Raw genomic sequence first — 26,235 nt, forward strand, 5'->3', positions numbered from 1 at the left:
ATGCTGTTATGGAATTAGATTCATGAGGGCACGCCACTACAAAGACAGCATAAACGCAATTAAATTCATTTCGTACTCATGAAGATGGAATGGAAATCCATATCAAGCAAACTCTTGACTTTATTAGGAATGCCAGATCATATAATGGAAAATGACATATTGATATATTGATCATTACATTGTGGTCTCTATATACTCTCATGTTCATGGTCCTTCTACTTTATCATCACAAAAGAATTCGTTCAAGTTAATTGTGAGAAACTTATCGTGTTTTGTAATACATGGTTGGAGAAATTGTTATTGGGTTATAGCAAGAGTCCCACATCGAGGAGGTGAAATGAGGGAGTATGGAAGGTGGAGTTATAAAAGAGAAGTGTGTGGAATTGAGAAACATACTTACCTGGACGGGGTCGATGGGTGATCATGAAGGCCCATGGCCTAGGCAGGTGACTTCCATTGCACCTGGGAAGGGTGTCAGCCTAAGGTCTACCCAAGTGGTGGAGCCTACGTCATAATTTGTGGTAGTGGGGGCCTGCGTTCGCGCGGCCCCTATCCAATTCTAGTTCAAAATTAATTCTTAGCCCATCTTTGATGGGCTTTACAAAGGATGTGTAACACTGCTAGTTAGTACGCCATAATACCGATTGAGGTTTTAAGGTTTTAATGATAATTATGGTATTTATCATGAATCTGAACAGGGTCAAAAATTGCATTAATGAATAAAGGGGAGTTAAAAATGATCCATTTGTAATATTTGGATAATGGTGACATTTCAGTCCTAAACTTATTGGTTTTATAAGGTGGTAGAGGGTTTAAAGTTTATATACATCAATTGTTACAGGTGTCGTGGTTTATACTTTATATATTGAATTGTGATTAAACCACTAGAGGCTAAAAGGATTTAAATGAAAAAGCATAAAACATGGAAGGGAGTTGCGGTTTATTCACATCCATTATTTCATTCCATGTAACTTTGGAAACTGAACTATAAACATAGATGATGATTATTTCCAACAACATAAGTACATAACACTACAGAGTAATAGAAATAATAATAAGCTTATTTTCTTTCTTCAATTTCTCATGATAATAGTGAACCTCCTTTTTTAGTACAATCTTTATATAGATGGCCATATGAATATTTAGATGACTTTATATATTTTTGTTGGATTTATATTTTGAAAATATAGGAAATAAATATAATCTAATTACGAAAACAAAATAAAGTCAACCAATAAACTTTAATTTGATAAAAAGAGATATAAAATAAAGTAGGATGTATCATGATCTTATAACAACTTTTCTTTATCCATTAAATTTTTTGTTACGAGATCAAATTTATTAAATTAAACTCAGTTTACATTGGCGGTGTTTTTGATTCAGTTTAATTTGATTTTGAATAAAAAATCAACTATATATATATTGACGATATTAAGTTTTCATCACAGAAGAGTTAGTTCAAGTTAATTGTGAGAAAATGTGTTTTGTAATACATGGTAGAATAGAGTACTTAATTGCTATTGGGTTACAGCAAGAGTCCCACATCGAAGAGGGAAATGAGGGAGTATGGAAGGTGGAGTTATAAAAGAAAAGTGTGTGGAAATGAGCAACATACTTACCTGGATGGGGTCAATGGGCGATCAAGAAGGTCCATGGCCTAGGCTGGTGACTTTCATTGCACTTGGAAAGGGTGCCAGCTTAAGGTCTACCCAAGTGGTGGAGCCTACATCATAATTTGTGGCAGTGGGGGCCTGCGTTCGCGCGGCCCCTATCCAATTCTAGTTCAAAACTATTTATTAGACCATCTTTGTTGGGCCTTACAATGAGCGTTTTGGTTTTGTACTTTGAACTTCTATTAATGATCCCATTGCATTATTGGTAGATGTAACACTACTAGTGGGCCTTCAACGTTTGAGTAGCTAAAGTAGATGTAACACTAATAGTGGGCCTTCAACGTTTGAGTAACTTTTTTTGAGCAATGTTAGGGGGCTAACAATTTTCCCTAACATTTTCAAAAATTGTTAGCCATTAACTAGCCAAAAGCTTATCTAATGACTCACTTTACATAGTGGCCAAAATTCAATAAAACTGCTGATCTTTTAGACTTTTTCATTTTTTTTTGTTTTTATTTAGGTTGGATTTACTCTCTGGTCCTCTAGACTTTTTCATTTTTTTTTGTTTTTATCTAGGTTGGGTTTACTCTCTCTATTTAACTTTCGCAACCTTTCTCTATTTAACTTTCGCAACCTTACTTCTCAGAAAAGTCCAATCAAGTTATGTAATTAGTTTCATTTATATTTAGTTCCATCAGAAAAATGTTACCTATTAATCAGAGTCCAATCTAGTCCAAGCCTTACAATTGTACGTTAAATAAGTGTTAGCTTTAATAATAATTATAAATTTATAATGGATTTGAATATGAATAAGGTATTGCAAAAACCTGAAATATAAAATACACAACGTATATAAATATACGGTGATAAATTATTGTATGTGTGGGCGACTTATCACGGTAAATTTTTAGAAGGTTAGATTTAACAGTGTTTGTATAGTTTTCTGGAGTATTTGAGAATACTCTAGATGGTTCCGAAACATTCTAGAATGTTCTAGAAGGTCCCGGAATACCCTAGAAGGTTCTAGAAGACTTTAGAAGATCATGGAATATTCTAGAAGAGTGTGGATTGATATAAAAGTATGAAGAGTTGTATGGAACAATCTAGAAGTATTTAGAAAGTAGTAGCAGGATAGATATTTATAAAGAAGGTTCTAGATGATTAATCTAGACCATTGATTAGATTTAATCCTAACCATCCATTGAGGAGGTGGATGGCTATAAATAGGAGGTAAGAGTTAGTGTGGGTGTGTGTGAATCATTTGTAACCACACTTGAGCAATAAAGTGTTCTTCCACCAAAGCTTCCTTTCTCTTGTGTTCTCTTGTATTCTTAGCTTTCTTGCTAAGTATTGAGGGTTAAGCTGACTTGGTCTTAGCTCAAGAGGTTGAGTAAGTCCGAGTGCCGGCACGGTAGCGTTGGAGTGTCTCCAAGGCCGTGACAACTTGGTATCCGAGCAAGGTTCGAGAGGGAGCACAAGTGGTTTGTGGGTATGGCTTCAAATATCACCATGGAGCATGTTGAGTCACAAAGGAGAAGGGATACTATTCCTTCTCAATGGGGAGGCAAGAAGGTACGTTCTTCAAGTGAGCCTAGAGGTAAGGACTCTAACTTCTTAGAAGAAAGAGTTTCTATGTTGGAAAATGTTCTATCCTCTATGGATGAGCGTTTCCAAAGGATAGAACATGATAAGGAGACCCTCGAGGCTCACGTGTTAGGAGAACTAGATGCTTTCAAAGAAAGCATGCTCCAAATTGAAGAGAAGCTTGAGAATTCCTTAAAGCTATTTGAGGAAGTTCGAATTTGGTTCGAGGAGGCGAAATCTCGACCAACCATTATAAGGGAGACAACAAAGATTGATCTCCCCAAGCCAAAGGAGTTCAAGGGCGTAAGGGACGCTCGCGAGGTGGAGAACTTCCTATGGCAAATGGAGAGGTACTTCGAATGCCAAGGGGTGGTCGAAGAAGCAATAAAGGTACACACTGCAGCTCTCTACCTTTCTGATAATGCTACTTTGTGGTGGAGGAGAAAGTGCGTAGATATGGAAAAGGGTACTTGCAACATAGCTACATGGGAAGATTTCAAAAGGGAATTGAAAAGACAATTCTTCCCTGAAAATGTGGTTTATGAAGCAAGGAAGAAGTTGAGGGAGTTGAAGCACAAGAGTACAATTAGTGACTATGTAAAGGAGTTCACTACTCTCACGCTTCAAATCCCCAACTTAGCATCAGAGGATGAATTGTTCTTCTTCATTGATGGACTCCAACCTTGGGCAAAGCAAGAACTACAAAGAAGGAATGTTAAGGATGTCGATGAGGCCATCGTGGTGGCCGAATCACTCACTGAGTATCATAGGGGAGACTCTAAACCCAAGTTTTCCTCCAAGCCTAGTTCTGCTAAAGGTGGGGGAGACAATGGGAAGAGTTTCTCAATCAAGAAGGAAGGAAAATACTCTTAAAAGAAAGAGTACGAGGAAAAGAAGAAGGCTTTCGTGCCCAAAGGAGGATGCTTCGTGTGCAAGGGGCCACACCAAATGAAGGACTGTCCCAAGTTAGGGACTCTGGCATCTATCGCAGAGGAACGAGAGGCCCAAACTCAAATAATTGAGTGTGTTGGATCTATCCAACACATAAATTCTGTGAAGGCCAAAGAGGCAAGCACTGCAGAAAAGAAAGGCTTGATGTATGTCAAAGCCTTTATCAATGAAAAACCCGTCATGGCTATGATCGACACTGGTGCTACACACAACTTCATCACGCCTGATGAAGCAAAGAGGCTTGGGTTGAAGATCACCGAAAAGAATGGCTGGTTCAAACCCGTGAATACCAAGGGTGAACCCCTTAAGGGAGTAGCAAAAGGGGTTGAGATGACTCTTGGTTCTTGGAAGGGCCTTGTGGATTTCTCAGTAGCACCCATGGATGATTTTAAAATAGTCATCGGGCTCGATTTGCAAAGGAAGGCAAATATAATACCTATGCCATACTACAATATAGTATGCGTCATGGAGAAAGGGTCTCCATGCATGGTCCCTACAATCTCAAAGGCGGGAGGAATCCCGATGCTCTCGACCATGCAACTCAAGAAAGGTTTCAAGAAGGAGGAGATGATGTCTTTGGCTTTACTACAAGAGGAGTCAACAGCCAAAGGAGAAGATGTTCCCTATAAAATCAAGGAAGTCCTTGAAGAAAATAAGGATGTGATACCTCTCGAGTTGTCAAAGCAGTTACCACCTAGAAGAAAGATGGATGACAACATTGAATTGGAGTTAGGAGCAAAACCGCCTATCTCAAAACCATACAGGATGGGGGTCATTTCTATGGTTGAATGAGATATTGTGCATACCATCAAGGAAGGGTTGCATCACGATCCATTAGCCAAGAAGTTGGTGGAGTTGGCTAGAGAAGGTAAGACCAAAAGATTTTGGTTAGAAAACGACCTTCTCTACACAAAAGGGAGAAGACTATACGTTCCTAAATGGGAAAATCTAAGAAGGAAGTTGGTAAGAGAATGCCACGACACCAAGTGGGCTGGTCACCAAGGTCAGCGAAGGACCTTAGCACTCATTGAATCTTCTTATTATTGACCTCAAATGAGAGATGAAGTGGAGAGCTATGTGAAGACTTGTCTTGTGTGCCAACAAGATAAGATTGAAAACAAGACACCAAGCGGATTGTTGGAACCTCTGCCTCCATCAGAGCGACCGTAGGAAAGTGTCTCTCTAGATTTCATCTCTGCCTTACCGAAGTCCGAGGGGTTTGGATCTATTCTCGTGGTAGTGGATCGATTTTCGAAGTATGCTACCTTTATACCTACCCCTACTGACTGCACTGCAGAGGAAGCAGCACGACTATTCTTCAAGAATGTGGTGAAGTACTGGGGATTGCCTAAGAGCATCATTAGTGATCGAGATCCACGCTTCACAGGACGACTATGGACAGAGTTGTTCAAACTCCTTGGGTCGGAGCTTCATTTCTCAACAAGCTTCCATCCTCAAACCGATGGGCAGACTGAAAGAGTGAATGCCTTACTTGAGTGTTACTTGAGGCATTTTGTAAGCGCTAATCAGAAGGATTGGACAAAACTCCTAGACATTGCTCAATTCTCATACAATCTGCAAAGGAGTGAGTCTACAGGGAAGAGCCCATTCGAGATTGTGACTGGACAACAGCCGCTTACACCTCACTCTCTTTCTTCCTCTTACTCAGGGAAGAGCCCTGGAGCTTATCATATGATTAAGTCATGGGAAGAACAAGCAGATGTCACTCGTTCTTACCTCGACAAAGCTGCCAAGAGGATGAAGAAATGGGCAGATAAGAAGAGGAGGCATGCAAGCTATCAAGTGGGAGACAAGGTAATGATCAAACTTCTTCCACAACAATTCAAAGCCTTTCGCAAGGTTCATAAGGGCTTAATCCGCAAATACAAAGGGCCATTTGAGATCATTGGACGTGTTGGGAAGGTTGCTTACAAAGTACAACTCCCTCCCTCTATGAAGATCCACCCGGTCTTCCATGTGAGTATGCTTAAACCATATCATGAAGACCAAGATGAACCGAGTAGAGGTGACTCGAGTCGTGCTCCGCCTGTGGTGATTAGATCCTTCGATAAAGAAATCGAAGAGATCTTAGCTAATCGCGTTGTGAGACGAAGAGGGGTACCACCAAGTATTCAATATTTGATCAAGTGGAAAGGGCTCCCGATAACTGAAGCTAGTTGGGAAGCTCGTGAAGATCTGTGGCAATTCCAAGAACACCTAGAGCGCTATCATGAACAGAACGCGACGAGAACGTCTGCGCATTAGGTGGGGGAGAATGTCACGGTAAATTTTTAGAAGGTTAGATTTAACAGTGTTTGTATAGTTTTCTGGAGTATTTGAGAATACTCTAGATGGTTCCGAAACATTCTAGAATGTTCTAGAAGGTCCCGGAATACCCTAGAAGGTTCTAGAAGACTTTAGAAGATCATGGAATATTCTAGAAGAGTGTGGATTGATATAAAAGTACGAAGAGTTGTATGGAACAATCTAGAAGTATTTAGAAAGTAGTAGTAGGATAGATATTTATAAAGAAGGTTCTAGATGATTAATCTAGACCATTGATTAGATTTAATCCTAACCATCCATTGAGGAGGTGGATGGCTATAAATAGGAGGTAAGAGTTAGTGTGGGTATGTGTGAATCATTTGTAACCACACTTGAGCAATAAAGTGTTCTTCCACCAAAGCTTTCTTTCTCTTGTGTTCTCTTGTATTCTTAGTTTTCTTGCTAAGTATTGAGGGTTAGGCTGACTTGGTCTTAGCTTAAGAGGTTGAGTAAGTCCGAGTGCTGGCACGGTAGCGTTGGAGTGTGTCCAAGGCCGTGACAGACTGGGCGTAATATCTAGTCTTCCCAATTTGCACCTGTGAACATAATAAGGATTATCTTTGAGCAATTAGTTTTTAAAATTCATTAAAATATATATGTAAATTATTTTCAACAATTCCGTTGTCGTCCAGCGGTTAGGATATCTGGCTTTCACCTAGGAGACTCGGGTTCGATTCCCGGCAACGGAATATATTTTTTCCTTTTTAATTTTAACGCGGTTATAAAATCTTACGCACACACAAACACATTTAGCAAACACTATTTAAGTATTTATTTTCTTTTCCAATACTTTATGAAGCACAACTTTTTTCTGTTGTTCACTTGACAAATGGACAAATCATTCATGCAGATGGCAAGGTGACAGCATGTATATGCATCGCATGGCAAATACTTTAGTAATACAAAACAGTAACATTACCAATCTTTGATATTTCTGTTTTATAGTAACATGCAAGGGAATCCTAGCTCTTTGCACTAATTTGGCATCACCAAAACCTCGTGGGATGTGGCTCATAATTATTGCTATTGAAATATCCTCTGCTTTTTGGTGGGTAAATATTAACAAGGTTTTATTAAATATCAAGCACTGCTAACTGCTAAGTAAAACAGGTTGCTGCTGTAAAGTTGAGTGTTGAAACCCAATGCTACCCTATGTCATCATCAAATTCCCATTTTATCATCTCACTTTTCAACAATTGAAAGCTAAAAGATATTAACATTCAAGCAAGTTAAGATTTTAACATCACTTGTAAGGGCAATAGTCCTGAAGAGAATATACTTTGACAATTTTAGTACCAAAGATTATTTGTATCATTCATGCATAACCTTATGGTAAATAATACAAGAAGAAAGGAACATTGCCCAAGTGACTGTGTAGTAATTGTGTTGCTTTATCTATGAGCTTTTGATTATTGGATATAAATAACATAGCTTATTCAGTCACTGGTAGTTCTCATTTTTCAGGGAAATTGCAAGGGACAGAATCCCATTATGCAGTTCTTCTACTTTCCAAAGTCTTCTCATATTCTTCAATGGATTTAAAAAGCTCAGAGAAGTTGCCTTTTCCAAAACCCCCACATCCACCCTTTTGGTACACCTTTCCTTCTTCATCCTTGAGCATGCATCCAATTCTCTGAATTATCTCTATAAAAATGGTTGGCCTGCAAATTTAACACAAATGAGAACAATATTTCAAAATGATTATAGTTGGTCAACTACTATATAGTCCTAGATTCAAATAATTATTTTTATTTGAAGTTGATAGTGGAAAACTTTGAGATCATTTGACTTGACTAAATTATAGACTATGAACTTCAGGCGAAGACTGCAACTAAAATGCGCCGCCGCAATTGCATTTATGATTCAATGAAATTCACTGACCTATCACCAATTGCAATTATGATTCAATGAAATTGACTGACCTATCACCAACAGGTTTGGTGAAAATCTGAAGCAGAGTGCCCTGATCGTCCCTGTCAACAAGAATTCCAAGCTCCTCACACTCCTTAATCTGTTCATCACTCAGCACATCACCGGCACGCTTCTTCAAGTTCCGGTAATACGTTGGCGGCGGAGACGGCATGAACTGAAAACCACCGACGGTGCTTCTCTTCCTCATCTCCCTCAGAGTTCTGAATATGTCTTCGGAGACCAACGCCAAGTGCTGTAACCCTGCACCTTCGTTGTGCTCAAGATACGTCTCAATTTGGCTCTTCCTCTTTGTTCCGTACACCGGTTCGTTCAACGGAAGAAGAACCATCTCATCGTTGCTCGCAAGAACCACCGAGTTCAGCCCTGACTCACTCGTTCCAACGTCCTCCGCCGTGAACTCTGCGAACTCGTGGAATCCGGTGAATTTCTTCAAGTAATTCACTGCCGGCGCCAGCTCCGGCACGTTCCCGACGGCGTGGTCGAGTCGCCGAATACCGTAATCTAGCTCCGGGAACGACGAATCAGCCTCCACGGCTTCGAATCCAGGGAGGAACCGTAAGCTAGGATTCAGGTCAGATTCTCGGGTCGGGGCGGAGTAGCTGATGTAGCGGAGAACGACGTCGCCGTAGAGATGAACCTCGGCGAATCCGACGCTGTTGTCGAGGAGAACCGCCGGAGATACAGGTTTCGCGCCGTTGGCGACGCTGGCGGAGAAGGCGGCGGAGGCGTCTTCCACCTCGATGGCGACGGCGCGGACGGCGAGGCCGTGTTTAGCTGCGAAGGAGTGGCAATCAGAGGCAGAGAAGGAGGGAACGGAAGCGGAGGCACCATCGCCGGCGATTGAGGCGGAATAAGGAGCGGAGAAGAGGAAATTGAGGTCGCCGGAGCGGAGGAGGTAGGAGGCATGAACTGCGTTTCCGGTGGAGAGGTCGGACTTCGCTACGATCGGCATTCCGAGGCCCCAAGAGAAGCGGCTGGCGGTGTTGGTTGCATCGGTGCACCAGAACTCCACATGGTGGAACCGGATTACCTTGAAGCGGTCCGATTTCGGGTTGGTTCGGACGAAGTTTTTGAATCCAACCAGCTTAAAAGCCGGTTCGGGGGAAGACGAGGGAGCGTTCTGTTGCGTTTGGGTAACCATGACTGTGTGGAGGGAATGTGATGGAAAGTGCTTCAAGTTGAAGGTGGTAATGGTGCTAATAAAGTGTGGGAATGAGGAGGGAAGGGTGACACGTGGAGGGTGTTGGTTGGTTGAGAGGGTGGGAATTATGGGCGGGTTGTGTTGCGAGTTGCAATATGTTACGGCATGTGCATAGGATGACAGGTCAGAGATTTGAGATTATGAGGACGGGGAAGAGAGTATGGAAGGACAGTGACTTGGAGTTGAGTTTGAAACTCTAGATGGATAAGATAATCATAATCATAATTCATATCATCAAATATATTCAAATGTGGTTTTATTAGCTTGGCTAATTAGGCATCAGCTGCTCTTTTGGGTCCACTCAACTCAAGCCCCAGTCTATTATGGCTAAACTTGACAAGACTTGACTAGCTTACGCTTATGTCTAAGATTCGAGTAACATTATTAATTTTAGTCGGTAATCCTTTATCAAGTAAAGGTTATTTAATAAAAATAATTTAAATTCAAATTTTTTAATAATTATTCATTTATGTAAAATAATAGACAAAATTATTTACAGAAATACTAAAATCTACAAATAATTCGAATTTTTAGTATGTAGTTAGTACATAAAAAAGTTTGTAGAAGAGATTAAAATGAATATGTTTGATGGAAACAGTGGGAAGAAAATTGAAACGGTTATCTCTCACGTTATCCACGTGGAAGATAACAATTTTAATTCTCTTTTCACTATCCCATCAATTTTTTTAAATGGTTATTTTTATTTTTTAAATTTAAATCAATCCAATTGAATTATAATTTAATTTAAAATTTTTTAAAATAGATATGTTTGATTAATTAGTACTAAAAAAATAAATAAAAAATTTTAGTTTAAATTATGATGCAATTTGATTGATTTAAATTTAAAAAATAAAAATAACCGTTTGCCAATTGTTAGGAGAGATTGATGGAGATAGTGAGAATAAAATTGAAACGGTTATCTCTCATTATCCCATCAACATTTTTGAGTATTAATTGATCAAATCTATCCATTTTAATCTCTTATTAACCTTTTTATTTACTAATTGTATGTTAAAAATTTAGATTATTGATATTAATATTTTTTATTATTTTTATTTTTTTTAAAATACATGTATCTCGTTTACAGTAGATATTTATCTCGTTTACCTATTTTATCTCGTTTACATTGTAAACAAAAACGAGATATATACAAAATTATTTCGTTTACAGTATAAATGAAATAAAAAAATATTTATTTTAATAAATATTTTTTAAATTATTTATTTGAGTAATTATAATTAATTTATTTATTAAAATAAAAAATTCCTTTGGAGACAGATGGTAACTCACGGGGTGAAGAGAAAGAAAAAGAGAACCACGTTGGAAAAGAAAATATGATTAGAAAATAGAAAGTGGCTCATCAATGTTTGAATGAAATTTGCTTAATTACATGATTTATTAGATACTTTTAAACGTGATCGGCCACCTATTTGATGATAAAGAAGAAAAAAAAAAAAAGAAAATTGTGCTACACCTATTAACCAACTATTGTCAATGTAGCAACATCGTCAAATACGCAACGTGGACACGAACCTGACGTAGGCTAATAGCATTCTTTTTTTGTAATTATTTTAGACCACATGATGAGTTTTTTTTCTTTTTCCGAAAAAATATTATTTTCTAAGGTATATTTTTATGAAAACAAAAAACATCATTCAATGAAATTATTAAGATGTACAATTATGTCAATGTCTTTTTTTGGCGTCATCCAACCGAGGGCAAGTACAAGTTGGCCCCCTCGTGAGCTTCAAAATTTGCAACGTATGAGCAAAAGATAACGATTTGTTGCAAGCACATGTGATCACCGAAGAGTATGACCCCATCCCCCTCCCGATTCCCCACACCTCGATCCCACAAAAACAAAAAATATGAGCCACTTAAATAACAATAGAAAGCTGAGTATACAAATACCAGTGTTTAAATAAATTTTAATAGTTAACTTTAATTATATATAATATATATAATTAAAAGTAACGGTTAAAAATCACTAAAATAACCATATATCGATACACTGGAAATTTTCCATTAATAATAATAATAATGACAATAAAAGATCCACCAATAAATGATGAAATCAAAATCAGTTAATATTCTTCATTAAGATAGTTGCCAATTGTATGATTTCAGTAACACTCCATCCAATTTTTTCTGCTAAAAGGTGACAAATATATGTATGTAGGACCTACCACATATTTTTGCCATTTATCAATCAGACCTATGGATTACTTTAACGTAGTTTTCCTAAGATATATAGAAAAAATTGAATAAGCAACCAAGTTCATTTCAAACACAACACGGCAGTTCTATATAATAATCATTACCATGTGATTTACCGAACCCACAAACCTCAATGCCATTCTACATCATGCCTACTTTCACCATCTCTCATCAGAATACCTCAACTGCAAACAAAATGACTAAACAACAACTGAATGATTGATAATTACAGAAGACAGAGACTATCAAGTTCAGCATTGTATACAATTTAGTAGGCTATATAACTATATACATCTTCATAATACACCTACAAGAGGATCATCCTCATTTTTATTATTTTGGAGAGCCAAGATATGTTTCTGGAATGAAGCTGCAGCCTCTTCCCTTTTCTCTAATTGTCCAAGTTTGTCGTATACCATGGCCATCAAATAGAAAGCTTCAGCTGCCAGTTCATGAAACTGTGGACCACACATGACGAAATGTAAGTATATAATGATAATATTGCCAGTACAATGCTAATACACAAGATTACATAAGTTTGCTTACCTCCAAAAGTTGGAGTTCATCAGATGCCTGTCTTAATGAATCTATCACAATCTCGTAATTCTCAAAGACTGAGAGAATATAAATCAGCTTTTGGTATTGGAATGGTTACAAAAATCAAATATATTTAAGCTTATATGTAGAGTTACGAGCAAAGGCAAACTTGCATAGCATAGTCTATAAAAGGTTTTACAATCACATACCACTGAAGTTTGTATCGGATAGATAGCACTTTGCTTCAACAATATAAGCCCGTGAGCGGAGCTCCAAACCACCGTGACCAAGAATCATTGGGAAGGCTCCATGGACAAGGTTCAAAGCCCTTGTTGCATGGCTTGATCCAAGAGAGAGCCACAACTCAGCTAGAGTAAGAGTAGCAGAGGCTTTTAGAAGATCCAAATTAAATGACTGGCAGAATGAAAGGCTTGCTAATGCATATGGAAGGCCTAGAACTGCGTTTCCGGATTTCTGATAAGGAAAAAAAATTGAAGGCTTTAAAGTAGAGAACAGACAGCAATAGGAATGCTGGCACAATAAACTGTCAATCATTTAGGTTGTTTCAATATCTCACATAAAAAGTATACACAATAAAAAAATATCATAAGCTAGTATACATTGAAGAATATAAAAGATATGCATCAATAATCACGACCCATGACAAATATTTACCTTAAATGAAACCATGGTGCTGTTTAATGCCTATATACAAACACAGACATCGTCTATGGATCTACCCAAGCATTTCCTTACTTGACTTTTCTTTTCTCCCCGATTCTACTGGCTTAGAATATTTTGCTCCATACATTTTTTGTTTTCTAAAAACTTAGAGAATACACAAACCAAAAGTGTGTCAAATAATATGACCACATTACCTTGTGAATTTCAGCAAGTAAAAGAAGAACTGAAGCATTCTCAACTTGCAGATTGTACTTGTAGCACATGCAGAAGAGGGAGTGTGCCACAGCAGCGGCCTGGAAGAATAATATGCCAAATATAAAAAGTGAAACGCAAAGTTAGGAGGAGAACAGTTCCCTTTAAACAGTGAGTTCTCTTTTAACACTGACTAACACTAGCAGCAATCAGTACCTTTTTCTCCTTCCTGGATAAGAAGCTAAGGTCTAATTCAGCCAAATTAAAATATTTTGCTTAATTATTATTAGGAAATATGAGCTGTAAAATAGCTGGGAAAAAAACCTCTCGGAATTGATTGGCTGCAAGTAATGTTCGAGCATGCCGAAGGCTTGCTTCTGTCTTCAGGTTCATATCTACACCGGTTACTGGTGATGCCAAAACACCCAGTTCATCACATAGTTTCTGGGCTAACTTCAAGTGTCCACTGCATGATGCTCATGCCCAATTAAGTTATTAACAATTCATAAATGACAGCTGCTAACAGAATTTAAGGTTCTGAATGCACACTTACCGATGTAAAGCATGATCATGAAGTAGCTGCAACTTGAGCAGTAAGATTTGTGATTTTGAGACAGAGAGAAACTTCTCCTCTGCGATTTTAAGGGCGGAAAAGGCCTCTAAAAAGACAGAAAAATGAGAAGATGGATCAGTACAACAACAGTAAGGAGGGGAAAACAAAAAGCTAACTTAAGGTCATAAGTTCAAGCCGAAAAATAATATGTTTATCAGGTTATGTTGCCTACACTACAAATAGACTCTGGCTGATGATATAGAAACTATTAGGGGGGAAAATATAATGAAGCATGGAAGCATACAAATATAAAACAAAAGGTGGAAATATTTTCAAATTTAATGCAACCATTCCAACCTTTGTATCCTTTGAAGACTGCTAAATGTTGAATGAGCTTTACATATGCTAACGCTGTATCTGAGGAACTGGGAACCAATACGAAGTCAACACAAGGAGGAAAAAAATTATTGGTAGGTAAACAGTCATCATTTTACTTAATAAACAACGGGGATACATTCAGCTTAGAAGCTACCTTGATGCATCAGCAAAGCAAGTTGCATGTACCAGTGCATTTATGCGAGCCAGCGGAGTGCTGATGAGAAATAGAAAAAATAAAATATGAAATGCAAGCCAGTAGGCTTTCAAGTTATTACAAAATATGGAAATGATTAACTTTAATGCTCATGAAACTAGAATTATACTTTCCTGAAAAAGCACACAATAATAAACCATGAACTTAGCTCACATATACCTAGAAGACAGATATGAACTTACCTTCCGTATAACTCCCATGCAGTTGCCCGAAGTAGATAAGATGAACCCAATACTTGCATAACAGATCCTGGAATTGAGGTTGGTTGTGCACAGAATTGGGAAACATTAGAACTGCTGCCAGATCCATTTTCTGGGCATAGTAGTAAAGAACCTGTTGGCTTTGGTAAATTCCTAAGCCAAGCTGTACTGAAAGCACCATCAATTGTCATTGCAGAACTCTCATTGCAAAAATCACTGATGAGATGAGAGCTCAATCTGAGCTCCTGTCAGTCATAGAACAAGAAAATGCATTATGTGAAGATCTAATTCCTTTTATTCAGTAATTTTCATCCACTTATAATAATTACAAAGATTTCTACTACCTTGCAAACATTAACAGGGCACGTACTGAGCTTCATGGAAGCTTTTGGACCAAAAGATAGCAAGGGCCTCTGGACATGCTGCAAAAATATACTACCATGATGTAAATAAATGAGATCATATATAATTTCATGTTTCAGTAACCACTATCATCAAGATGTTAAGACTTCAGAACAAGTTAACTTTGTGGATCTTGAAGAAATGTAAATAGGAAAAAGTACTGGATGCAGAAAGAGAATGTTTAATGTAGTAAGAAAATCTCATTACCGTTAAATCAAACTTGGCCATTGCCAGATGGTTGGAAGCCACCAACCGTTTTAATTTCAGACTTTCTGCTCTCTTCAAAGAACCTCTCAAGAGAACAAACAATTGTTGTTGAACAGAGAGTGAAATACCTATGCTCGTAAAAAGTGAGTATGATGATCCTATCAACCTAGCTGTACTTGAGATTCCGTTCTCAAAAAGCAAGTTTGAGATAGCTGCTAAAGTGTATGCAAGACAGGTATCATTGCTTTGCTGCATAGATTAAAATTGTCAATCAACAAAGCATAACACATAAGATACATTTTGGGTTAAATTACAACATCTGCTAATAACATTTATTTTGACATGAACCTATAGTAGCATGTAGTCAATAAGGCAAATTTGGCTGTCAACTTAAATTTTGTGCCAATTGTTAAATGCTACTATTTGGCAACATTGTTGAATAAGCAAAACTAAAGTTTAGATCTCTCACCTGCTGAGAAACACGAACTGCTTCTGTCAAAACCTAAACATGGTCAAGCAAAATAAGTACTGCAGTACCACACAAGTAGTAGAATAATTATATTGGCTTAATAATGAGCTGAAGACTAGAAAGGTAGGAATCAAAAACAATTGGTGAAATGTTCATAAAGCACACCTCTAAAGCCAACTTTGGATGCCCAAAGTGGAAATGCATCATCCCCAAACATAACAAAGCAACTTCATATCTTCCAAAGCTATTACTACCAGCTGGAGGGACAAAATCAAGTCCTTCGGTCCCTGCACTTTTGTCCACCAAGTAACTGATAAGTGAGGTTGTGAAAGGATATGCTCTACAATTTTATTTGGCTATTAATTCACTCAAGACTTGGTAACACAAGAGGACGGGTGGAGAGAAACTGAGGTTATAGAAAAGTCAAATGCAAGCAAGTTGAAGATACTCTTCAGTAATAAGCAACAACTTGAAAGGGATTACAATCAGTTTAGATGATTGAAGTTGCACTAGAAATCTATTAAGGATGAGATGGCGCATAGCAATTTCTTAGGTAAAGTGTACATATTATAATTGAATAATTGTCATGAAAATTGCTACATAATTCCTGTACAAGGTAAAGTCAACCTTTTGAGGAAGTATTACACAAACAAATAATGGTTTGACGATAAGTTACAACAACCGAGACAAGTGATACTTCGCAACATAGTGCCACAAGGACTCGTTTGTACCCAACATACTGAACATAGAATGATCTAAAGCTCTCATCCAACATGGACACCAGGCACAGTGATTATGCCTTTTTACCTCTATCACTTGCTTTAAAATAACTAGTCACCAAATGAGGAATTAACAATTCATTGTCCAATTTCAATATCAGTAGAGAGACTAGAAAAGAACTAACAGTTCAACTACCTGTAATCGAAGTAGCAATGAAGATTCTCCAAAGCAGCAATATAATCATCATGAGAAAGACTATTCAAGTAGCTCAGAAAGTGAACCTAGATCGATGTAAAAATCAATATCAGCAAACTTAAAGAATAACAAAAAAAAAAAATGAAGCCCATAAATATTACAAAAAATAACCTCCTAAGCTTACTCGATGTAGTTCAGGTGCCAACTTCCGTAGCTGTCGTAGAACAATTTCAAACCCATTCAAAGAGACAGCACCTCCATTCCTACAACAAGAATAAAAAATGAAATTTACTATAGATGAAAGGCACTTCCACAATTCCATATTCAAATATATCAAGAGAAGTTCAAGGCCTACAAGATGCATACTTTTCAATTATATCCGCTTGCTCTTGTAAGTACCCTTGCACCTGCCAGTTTGTGCGCAGGAATACTGCACCACTAGGATCATCATCTCTTAGCATGTTACTTGAAGGATCTCCATAAGGACTAGCTACTCTAACTTTCTCACTCTGTTTAGATGCTGCTGAATCAACCGGAACATCAATATCTGTGTTTGTAAATTTTGACCAAGCACAGTTAGATCACTATGTCAATAAACAGGTCCAAAAAAAGCATAAATTATAAAAAGTCCTTGTCTATAATATTCAGACGCCTTCGTGAACCAGGATGAGTTTATTTAATGTTCTGATTTTCTATCTTTAATTAAAGGATGAACTATACAAAATAGCAAACAGAGAACAGCCCAATCACAACCATACCATCAACTAAACTCAGAAGCGTATTTGGTACATGAAGATGGAATGGAATTCTTTCATTAGCCTCCTTTCTTGCTTCAATTTCTTCTGAAACCTTTTCATATACAAAATTCTCCAGGTCCATGTTCTCATATTCTGAATACGTCTCCAAATTACTACTAGAATCATCTAAACTAGGTGCTTCGTAAGGAGGACAATTTGAGAATTCTTCTTTACAGTATATCCCTATGTTTGTCAAGAGGTGGCACACACCCTGAACATTCAAATAAAGTTTCAAGGAGGATAAGATTTCATCTTAAAGAAAAACATTAAATATGCACTCATGAACTAAGCATATGTGTGATTGGGGGGGAATAGGGGTGAGTGAGTGAGAGAAAGCAAGAAGTTTATGTGGAAAAATATACTGAGAAGTAATAGTTTAAAGAAACACAGTTATTGCTAAAGACTCAAAATTGCATGTTAAGTTCCCAATAGCAACTTTTTTCATGAAAAAAAGAAAATCAGGGCTGTCATGCTGATTTCACCACAAACTTCATTACATCACTGCATACTCATTCAAAGGTAAAGCACGTCTATGACGCCATGATGGTAGCGGCTAGTACTAGAAATAATGAATACAATGGAACATCAGAGAAAACAACTATCTGGCCATACTCTTCTTCCACCTTTTATTGTCATATGCCATACCTCAAATGATAACAAATTGAAAGCAAGCACACAACGCCGAAGAAATATGCCCAGGTTACTGTTAAGGTCCAAAATAATTTGGTCATCTTCAATGGCACCCGAATCAGGACCCCCAAGTATTCCTGCACAATGTCATTTTTAGTATTAACAAATCTCGTTCAATCTAACAAATAACCGCCAACCAGCTGTGTAAATAAGATGAGGTCAACTAACATCAATACTGTTCAACCCACCTCGTATATCAATAAAAAAATTAAACAAATCATCAGGTGACGACAGCGACGACAGCCTAGTCATCAACTGATCAATAATCCAAGTCGACATCCAGTTTTGGCTCATCATTCTCAATTGATGGATGAGTTCATCCAATTTTGGTTCCAATATATCATCACACGACTGCATAGTCACCAACATTTTCAAACAATTAAAAAACCAATCACACAAGTCAAACTTTTCCATAGACAAATATGACATAAAAATTCAAGTTATCCTTGATAAGAAATGAAGAAGAAGCTAGGAATGGAAGTTAAATTCGAAAGGGAACCTTGGTGAGGGAGAGCAAGAACAATCCGAGGCGGTTGTGGTGGGCGACGGAGGAGAAAGGGAAAGGGAGGGAGATTTGAGCAGGGGGAGCGTAGATCTTGAGGAGAATGCAGACTGAAACCTTGTGGGGAGTGATGGCGAATGCACCTGGTTGTTTGAATATGCCACTCATTATGCCTGCTTTGTGTTTGTGAAAATGCTTAGCTCAAATTGAGTGTGTAAAAGAGAGTGTGTGGTGTGCAACAAAGCGAAGGAGAGTAAGATTGAAGCTCCGATGGCTGAGGGATGAAGAATGAGGATTTTGAATAGGGTTTGGTTCTGCCTTTTCTCTGTGCTTGGTTGCTGGTACTAGTTCCCACTCTCTCACCAGTTTTTTCAATTGCAAAATTCATAAGGGAAAAACCGCCAACACTGAAATTTACTCTCGGTCTCTCCCTTCCATTTCAATTCGAAGGATTTATAGAGAAGGTTCTGAGAACCGGACCCGTCATCAAACCGCTTTAGTCACTGGTTCACTGGTCCAACCGTGGTACAACTGAAGAAAACTGTTTTAGAATAAAATTTTAAATAAAATATAGATCAGCTCTCATCAACACAATAAAAAACAATCAATAAATCATCAACACAAAAAATTATAGAACATGTTTATTGCTATAATATAAAATTACAGAACATGTTTGTTTAATAGTTAATACATTGATAGTATTAAACATTTTCCAAGCATTCAATCAAATGTATTTTCAGATGATGGTGAAAATTCATAAATTGAGTCGTGTAAACCATCATTAGAAAGATGGCACAGAGAAATTAAATCTTATAATATTAATTAATATCAAACAAAAAAATGCAGTACATATAATCACTGATAATCAGCACGACTTTGAAACATGCCATGCATTCACCTTTTTTCTTCATAGATATAAGTAACAATTACATGGGATGGAAAACAAATAAACTGACCATGTCAGCAACATTGGCCCTAAAATTTGAAGCAAAGGCCTCTGGAATACATTGAGGAAGAATTACAATATACACAATTCCTACCATAAGCTTCCACAAGAGGAAAGTATTTGTATAAATTCAAAAAACAGCCGCTCTCATCAACACAATCAAAAACACCAGCAGCACAACAAACAAAAATTCGAAAACAGCAGAGCCAGAAATTCAAAAACAGCACCATAGCAAAGCATTTCTTATCAATAATTTCAACAAAAACAAAACCCCTGTAATCTTATCCATGATTTCACTTTCAGAAATCAGAACAGAGAATAAAAAGAAAAACGTATTGTTCTGAGCACTGCCACTAACCTTTGATAGGGGTTGAGCGCGACGGAGAGCAGGACGACGGCGAGCAGCGTGAAGGCGGCGAGACAACGGCGAGATTGGTTAAACAGTTAACTAGTGTCAAGAAGTTCAAGATTGGTTACACAAAGTTACTTAGTTATTAGGTAGATATTTTTGGTTAGCTTACTAAGAAGTTCAAGATTGGTTAAACAAAGTTCTCTTTTTCAGTTTTTAAGCTCTGTCCATATTTTCTTCTTCTATCAATCACAGTCTAAACACAATTTCTTCTACATCAGCCTGAAATGTATTAAGAAATTATGATTTACGACACAAACAATATGTCTAATTACCTTAACTTAATCTTCCTTTTCCCATGGAATAAAGAATTCATGAAAATTAATCAGACTGTTATGAATCAACACAACAACAACAGCAACAGCAAAATATATATTTAAAAGAATTCATCAAGACAATCACAATCTAAGCACAATTAAATCACAAAATAGGAAAACACAACACAGCAAAACCAGCAGCACATCACTAATCATAATCAATAATCAAAAGACATTCAATAATCAATTATCACAAGACCTTCCATAATCAATAATCAGCAAAATAATCATTCAATAAAAAATAAAGAACACACAAAACAGCAAAACCAGAGCTCATTCAATAAAAAAATCACACAACACAAAAACAGCAATACAGCAGAACCAGAGCTCATCAGTAATCAAATAATCATTCAACAAAATTAAAACACAAAACATTCAAATAATCAGTAATCAAATAATCATTGAACAGGGCATAAATAAAAAAGCGCAGAAGAAGTGAGCAGTGAGCTAACCTTCGAAATTTGGGGTTCTCGGCAGAGTGCGTTGCTGCGACGGACGACGGCGAGCAGATGAAGACGACGGATGGGCCGAGCTCGCGGAAGGAGAGAGCAGGGGTTGGAGACTTCGAGAACAGGACGAAGAGAGAAGGGATGCGGGCGACGGACGGGCGGCTGCAGTGGCGCGAAGAGGGGCTAGGGTTGGAGAAGGGGAGTGATTCAAATTTCAGAGTTCTGCTTTGAGTGAGAGGGAGTGAGAAGTGAAGTGAAGTGAAGTGAAGTGAGAGTGAGAGGCATGGCTTCATTCAAAGAAAGGTTCACATTCAGTAAGCAAAAGTGCAAAACAACCCCGTTTCCTTCAAACTGGCCGGTTCCCAGTCAGGGCCGGTTCATCGGTTTTTTACCGGTTTTTCAATACACGGTTTCCGGATTTCGTATGCCCAACCGGGCCGTTATTATTATCGGTTGAATCGGTCCGACCATTCAATCCGGTTTTTAGAACATACTTTAGCTGAAAAAAATTTTTCTATGGACTATTATTGTATGAAAAATAAACTTCCGGTATGAATAGAGAAATAGTTAAATTATATAGAGAAATAAAAATAATATTTTATGATTTTTTTTTGAAAAACACAATTGTATGTACTAATTAATTTCAACTTAAACTATCGTGTAACGTATAACTCGTACTTCATATTTTATATGAAATTCTATAATCTATTGATGAATATCAATGATTTTCATTCAAAAGATGAATGTGTTATTCACTTATTCTTATATTATACGTTGATTATAGTATTAATTTTAAAACACAATTAATATAATTATTTACACTGTTCTAACCAATGATAATTATATATTTTTATCAAGTTTTGTATTCTGTAATCCTGACCAAGTTGATTAGCACTATTTTACATCTTTGATACGGCTCTTGCCTCTAGAGATAATTATTTAAGTAAAATAATTTTGATAATTTAAAAACACATATTAGTCATTTAAAATTATTTGTCACAAAAAAAAATCATTTAAAATTATTTGTGTATAATACACGTTTAAATTTAACCATACTTCAATTCTAATTAATAATTAGTATTATATGTATTTTCTATTTATGCTCTTGTTATTGACAATTAATTCGACTTTATACTCTTACAATTTATTCATATCATTTTCAAGTCGTCTTACATGAAACCAATCATACTAATAAAAGTAAAAGGAAGTTTTTCACCAAAGAGAATAGCGGGAGGCATGAGACAAAACTTATTAAGGTCGATGATGCCTACTTAATGACCAAAAATAATAAATTCTCATAATCCTCTAACATTCTTTTATAATAATACGCAACAATGGGAAGAGACCATTCAATAAAATTAAAATCACTTTGATTTATCTTACTGTAGTGTAATCTGTAAATGAGCATGAGAGGCAAAGCATCTACCATGAATGAGTAGCCCCATTCATCTTTAGAGGTAGTGAGCAACATCAATCAACTTAATGCCTTAGAAAATTAAACACTAGTAAAAAAATCTATATGGACCTCATCGTTTAAACTTCTACAGTCTATGCTCCATTAACCACAAACCTTGATGAGGAAAGCATTATCCAAACAAGCTCATCATGAATTGCTATCAAGAAACGAATAAAATCTAACAAAGATACATCGGATGATGAATGGTCAAGTAGTCCTTTAATGATAAAGGAAGAGAGGAGCCATTATTGGTGAGAACTGAAAAGGATTGTTGACCACACCGCCGTGGGGTGAAGCTTCGTTTGCACAGAATTTGCCAATGCATTTGTTGTCAACTGCAACAAGCTCGGGATGAAGAGATAGTCGGCAGCCTACAAAATATTTGAAACTCTTAAGAGCATGTAGACTAGTCTTTTAGCAAATATGCACATCTTTTCCAAAGCTGAGCTGACATGTAGCATTCAATAATTAATGTCAAGAACAAGAACTGAGTATGTATATGAGATAGCGTTAATAAATTCACCTCTTTCAAATTGGAAAGAATATTTCTGTTACGCTCCAAGAAGAAAGTGGCCCATCTCTTAAGAAAAATGGCTCACCAGTACCCCAGAAAAATCCCATTTCTTCTTACAGAAGACGATGACTTGTGAAAGAATGTATCTATCAACGGGCACCTCGACTTCATGCAAATCAGGATTAGAATCAATGCGGTCTTGCAAAAACAGGGATTCAGCAGTAGCAACACTCTTGTCCATCTTCAACTCAGGTCCATCACAGCTTCTTAAGCAAATCCCAAGAAGAAATCCACGGCAATAGCCACCACTAATATAGCGATCGCACTTATCATGCTTCATGAACGAAGCCATAGAATTCTGCAACCAAACATAAGTTCTGTGCTTCTAGCTCCAGTCACTCCATGAAGAATAAAAGAATGTCTCCTTTAAGAGGGAGGCATTCTTTTTATTCAATAAAATCACTATGGAAAAAAAAGGTCTTTTGCTTTAACTATCTATTTCATTTTCTGTATTCTATTTGCTTTATATTTGAACAAATACTAATTAATTCCCTTTTTTTTCTAATACTAAACTGATTGACCTCCTATGCTCTAGCAGTCACCTTTGCTAATACAATCACCATACTCCTCACAAATATTGATGTCACTTTGAATGATTATGAAAGGGAAAGCACCTACCATTCACATCTTTAAAGGGAGTAGACACTAGACACCTATCAAATTCAAACCAGGTGAGCAACAACATTTTATTTTTGAAAGAAAGCATTATAGTCAGAAAAGAAATAACCAATACAAAAATCAACTAAGTTCAATCAAAATAATATACTTATATACATAATCGTTTACAGAGTAAGGCTACATTTACAACAACAAAATCTTATCCTACTAGATGGGATCGATAGTGCAATATCCAAATGGATGGATTCATCATCAATTGCTACTACAAACCTTCAATTAGAAAACAAACTGAAGTTCGCCAAGAAAGCAAACATAAAAATGGGGAACGAGCAAATCAAGTAGTCCTTTGATTAACAACGGCAAACCAATTTCCTACTTGATGGCCAACCCTACTATGTGAATTTAAAGAAAAGGGATGAGAGCATTCGCGAAAATGATACTTTCCCAGACAACACTGATGCCTTATCAAGGGGCCTCGTCACAAGATCTGTCACATCCTCAGTTGTAAGCAGCATCAGGCTTGGGATTTCAAGAAAGTCAGCAGCCTAAACAACCACAGTGACAGCATTGAGTTAATTTGCAAATTAACATGGAGGAGATCAAAAGATTAGAAAACTTTTGGAGCATGTACACTAACTAGTAAAGGAAATTTGCTCCTCTCAAAGACAAGTATGAAGCAGATGCTCAATCTAACAATGAGAACCACATATATCATGATACACACGTCATAATGGATAAAATTCAGAAACTTTCCTAAACCGAGCCCAAAATCTAGGGTGATTCAGATTAACTAGTTAAGTGACATATCATAAAACAAGCACTAGAGTCATGGATCATTCAAAAGCATACTAAATAAAATCTGTGCTATGTTGCATATAATATGAAGAACAAGAAACAGATGGTACATGACAAGATCAAAGAAACCAACCTCGTACAATTCGGAGAGCATGTCTATGTTATTCTTGAGGAATTCTGTGACCCATCCCCGGAAATGATCCACAACCACAAGGCCCTCCTTGATCCGGCGGGAACCATATATCTTATGGAAATCCCATACCTTATAACAGAAGTCAATGACCGATGAAAGTACAGGGCTACGAATGCTCACAGGGATCTCAGTCCACCAACCACTACACCTAACACAGCGTCTTAAAAACACAGATTCATCAACGGCAACACTCTTATCGATCTTCAAGACCTTTCCGTCTTGGCTTCTTAGGGAGACCTGGGCAAACTGCAGACGTTCGTCGCCCCAATAAAGAGAAAGGCAGACTTGACTGAAGTGAGGGGACTTCATGAGAGTCTTGAATTCATTGTGATGGTCCCTACCCAAATCCCCAATCTGAGTGAACCATATTCCGAACTTTTCACAAGCAACCTTATCCAAGCCTCTAAATAACTTGATGTTATTCAATTCCTCCAGGATGGCTCTGCTGCGTTTGTTGGTGCCGGCCATACCACAGAAATAGTGGAACATTTCGCTCGACAAATTGTCATTGAGGTGGCCACCTTCCTTGCGCTTTTGCACCTTACCTATCGATTCCAGCAAGCTTGGGATCTGAAGATCTTGTGCAGCCTAGAGGATCCAAAGTAATAATGAAAAAGGGAAATCAAATGTATTAAGATTTAAGGGGAAACGATTTCTCATTGAAGGAATAAGCTAACAGCTGACCTGATGCAACTCGGGGAGAATGAGACTGTTCCGGTTGAAAAAGGCGGTGGACCAGGCCTCGTAGTGGGCGGCAGCTTTGTCGTGGGTCTCCTGGAAATGTTGTTTCTTCTCCAAGAAGAGGATGACCTGAGAGAGGACATAGCTGGAGACATTAGGCACGGGGATCACTCCATCGCCGTCAACCACCAAACCTTCTTCAATAGCATCAGCGTGGCCCTTCAAAACCCCGGATTCAGCAACAAGGCTCTTATCGATCCCCAGAAGTTTTAGATCCGCCGTGCATCTTTTTTTACCGCTTTTGTACCAATCGTGGAGAGAGCAGCAGATACCATTGAATCCGTCATCCTTCGTAAGATCGTAAAAATGAGCTCTCGCAAGCTCATATTCATCGCAGAGCCGATGATACTTGTCCGGGATAAAACAGCGCGCCAAAAGACCTGGTTTACTGTGTAGACGAGAGAAAATGAACCAATCGCTAAAGGCTTGACAAGCATTCTCGCTGTAGAATCTCGATTGCTTCAGTAGCAAAAATTCGATAATTAGTTCTTCCCGTAATCCAGTTCCGCTGTCGCTTACATAACAGAAAAAGTCGAACAACTCGGTCTTCAACAAGGAAAACGAATCATAATCCTCCATGAATAAGATAAAGTGCAGAAGGAAGAGGAAAAGGCGGAACTGAACCCCTCACTGCCTCTTCACACAGAAACAAACTGGGTCTCTTTGGTTTCTCACGGGCTGGTTTACGGGCTTTCTTAATATATACATGACCAGCGAAAATCACGCCAGTCCGCCGCCTCTGCTGTACTGAAATTCGACTTCTATAAAAGTCACTATAAATAACATTATTATATTTAAACATAATTAATAAATATAAAAACATTTAAATTAGATATTTAAATATAAAATTATTTTTATTTTTTATAAAAATTTTTAAAAAAATATATAACTCAAAAAAATTTTCATTTTTAAAAATTTATTCAAATAAATTATAAACACTCTTCTAAAAAAATTAATAAAATAAAAAATAACATTTAAATGGTCTACAAATTAAAATAATCACGCATAATAAAAAGAGTTAAATACGATTTTAGTTTTTAAGATATAGGTTAATCAATTTTTTTGGCATACAAAATCTCTCTAAGGTTTAACTTGATTTTAAAATCATCTTAAAGGCTAAAATTGTGTAAAGGTAGACAACTTCTTTTTTTTTTTTCTCTCTTTCTCCTCCTTC

The 26,235-nt window shown here is 37.3% G+C and overlaps 3 protein-coding genes, 1 long non-coding RNA gene and 3 other non-coding genes across 11 annotated transcripts; 4 read left to right on the forward strand and 3 right to left on the reverse strand.

Moving 5' to 3' along the window:
• The first annotated feature begins 392 nt into the window (after positions 1 to 392).
• LOC112704362 (U1 spliceosomal RNA) lies at positions 393 to 553 on the forward strand. The gene has a single exon (XR_003154990.1). It is a non-coding gene; the product is annotated as a U1 spliceosomal RNA (small nuclear RNA).
• A 1,058-nt stretch (positions 554 to 1,611) lies between these two features.
• LOC112704408 (U1 spliceosomal RNA) lies at positions 1,612 to 1,772 on the forward strand. Its single transcript, XR_003155034.1, has one exon. It is a non-coding gene; the product is annotated as a U1 spliceosomal RNA (small nuclear RNA).
• Positions 1,773 to 7,090: 5,318 nt separating this feature from the next.
• Positions 7,091 to 7,162, forward strand: TRNAE-UUC (transfer RNA glutamic acid (anticodon UUC)). The gene has a single exon. It is a non-coding gene; the product is annotated as a tRNA-Glu (tRNA).
• A 598-nt stretch (positions 7,163 to 7,760) lies between these two features.
• On the reverse strand, positions 7,761 to 10,041 carry LOC112702058 (4-hydroxyphenylpyruvate dioxygenase). Its single transcript, XM_025752930.3, has 2 exons — positions 8,396 to 10,041; positions 7,761 to 8,134 (listed from the first exon to the last, which is right to left on the reverse strand). The coding sequence occupies exons 1-2, from the start codon at positions 9,544 to 9,546 to the stop codon at positions 7,963 to 7,965; spliced, it is 1,323 nt and encodes a 440-aa protein (XP_025608715.1). The 5' UTR covers positions 9,547 to 10,041; the 3' UTR covers positions 7,761 to 7,962.
• Positions 10,042 to 11,887: 1,846 nt separating this feature from the next.
• Positions 11,888 to 20,979, reverse strand: LOC112702059 (anaphase-promoting complex subunit 5). 5 transcript variants are annotated; one of them, XR_011863593.1, is made up of 22 exons: positions 20,688 to 20,978; positions 19,868 to 20,140; positions 18,561 to 19,104; positions 18,250 to 18,412; positions 18,017 to 18,138; positions 17,333 to 17,582; positions 16,941 to 17,121; positions 16,759 to 16,837; positions 16,575 to 16,660; positions 15,825 to 15,951; positions 15,660 to 15,692; positions 15,191 to 15,439; positions 14,926 to 15,003; positions 14,564 to 14,826; positions 14,322 to 14,381; positions 14,147 to 14,214; positions 13,790 to 13,895; positions 13,561 to 13,702; positions 13,036 to 13,337; positions 12,570 to 12,834; positions 12,370 to 12,437; positions 11,888 to 12,281 (listed from the first exon to the last, which is right to left on the reverse strand). XR_011863593.1 is itself a non-coding variant. In XM_072198995.1 (22 exons), exons 3-22 carry the CDS (start codon positions 18,729 to 18,731, stop codon positions 12,120 to 12,122), a joined length of 2,772 nt encoding a protein of 923 aa, XP_072055096.1. In that variant the 5' UTR covers positions 18,732 to 19,104; positions 19,868 to 20,140; positions 20,688 to 20,979; the 3' UTR covers positions 11,888 to 12,119. The 5 variants fall into 5 exon arrangements, 4 of the variants coding, with proteins under 4 accessions (XP_072055096.1, XP_025608716.1, XP_025608717.1 ...); XM_072198995.1 differs by having other exon boundaries at positions 13,239 to 13,337; positions 20,688 to 20,979; XM_025752931.3 differs by having other exon boundaries at positions 13,239 to 13,337; positions 19,868 to 19,957; positions 20,688 to 20,975.
• LOC140174438 (uncharacterized) lies at positions 13,220 to 14,466 on the forward strand. The gene is made up of 2 exons (XR_011863594.1): positions 13,220 to 13,407; positions 13,527 to 14,466. It is a non-coding gene; the product is annotated as an uncharacterized lncRNA (long non-coding RNA).
• A 2,478-nt stretch (positions 20,980 to 23,457) lies between the features above and the next one.
• LOC112702060 (uncharacterized) lies at positions 23,458 to 25,842 on the reverse strand. The gene is made up of 3 exons (XM_025752935.3): positions 25,005 to 25,842; positions 24,261 to 24,908; positions 23,458 to 23,877 (listed from the first exon to the last, which is right to left on the reverse strand). Exons 1-3 carry the CDS (start codon positions 25,638 to 25,640, stop codon positions 23,725 to 23,727), a joined length of 1,437 nt encoding a protein of 478 aa, XP_025608720.1. The 5' UTR covers positions 25,641 to 25,842; the 3' UTR covers positions 23,458 to 23,724.
• Between the last annotated feature and the right edge of the window lie 393 nt (positions 25,843 to 26,235).

The sequence above is a fragment of the Arachis hypogaea genome, chromosome 7 (assembly GCF_003086295.3).
Source record: "Arachis hypogaea cultivar Tifrunner chromosome 7, arahy.Tifrunner.gnm2.J5K5, whole genome shotgun sequence".
Classification (NCBI taxonomy): Eukaryota; Viridiplantae; Streptophyta; class Magnoliopsida; order Fabales; family Fabaceae; genus Arachis; species Arachis hypogaea.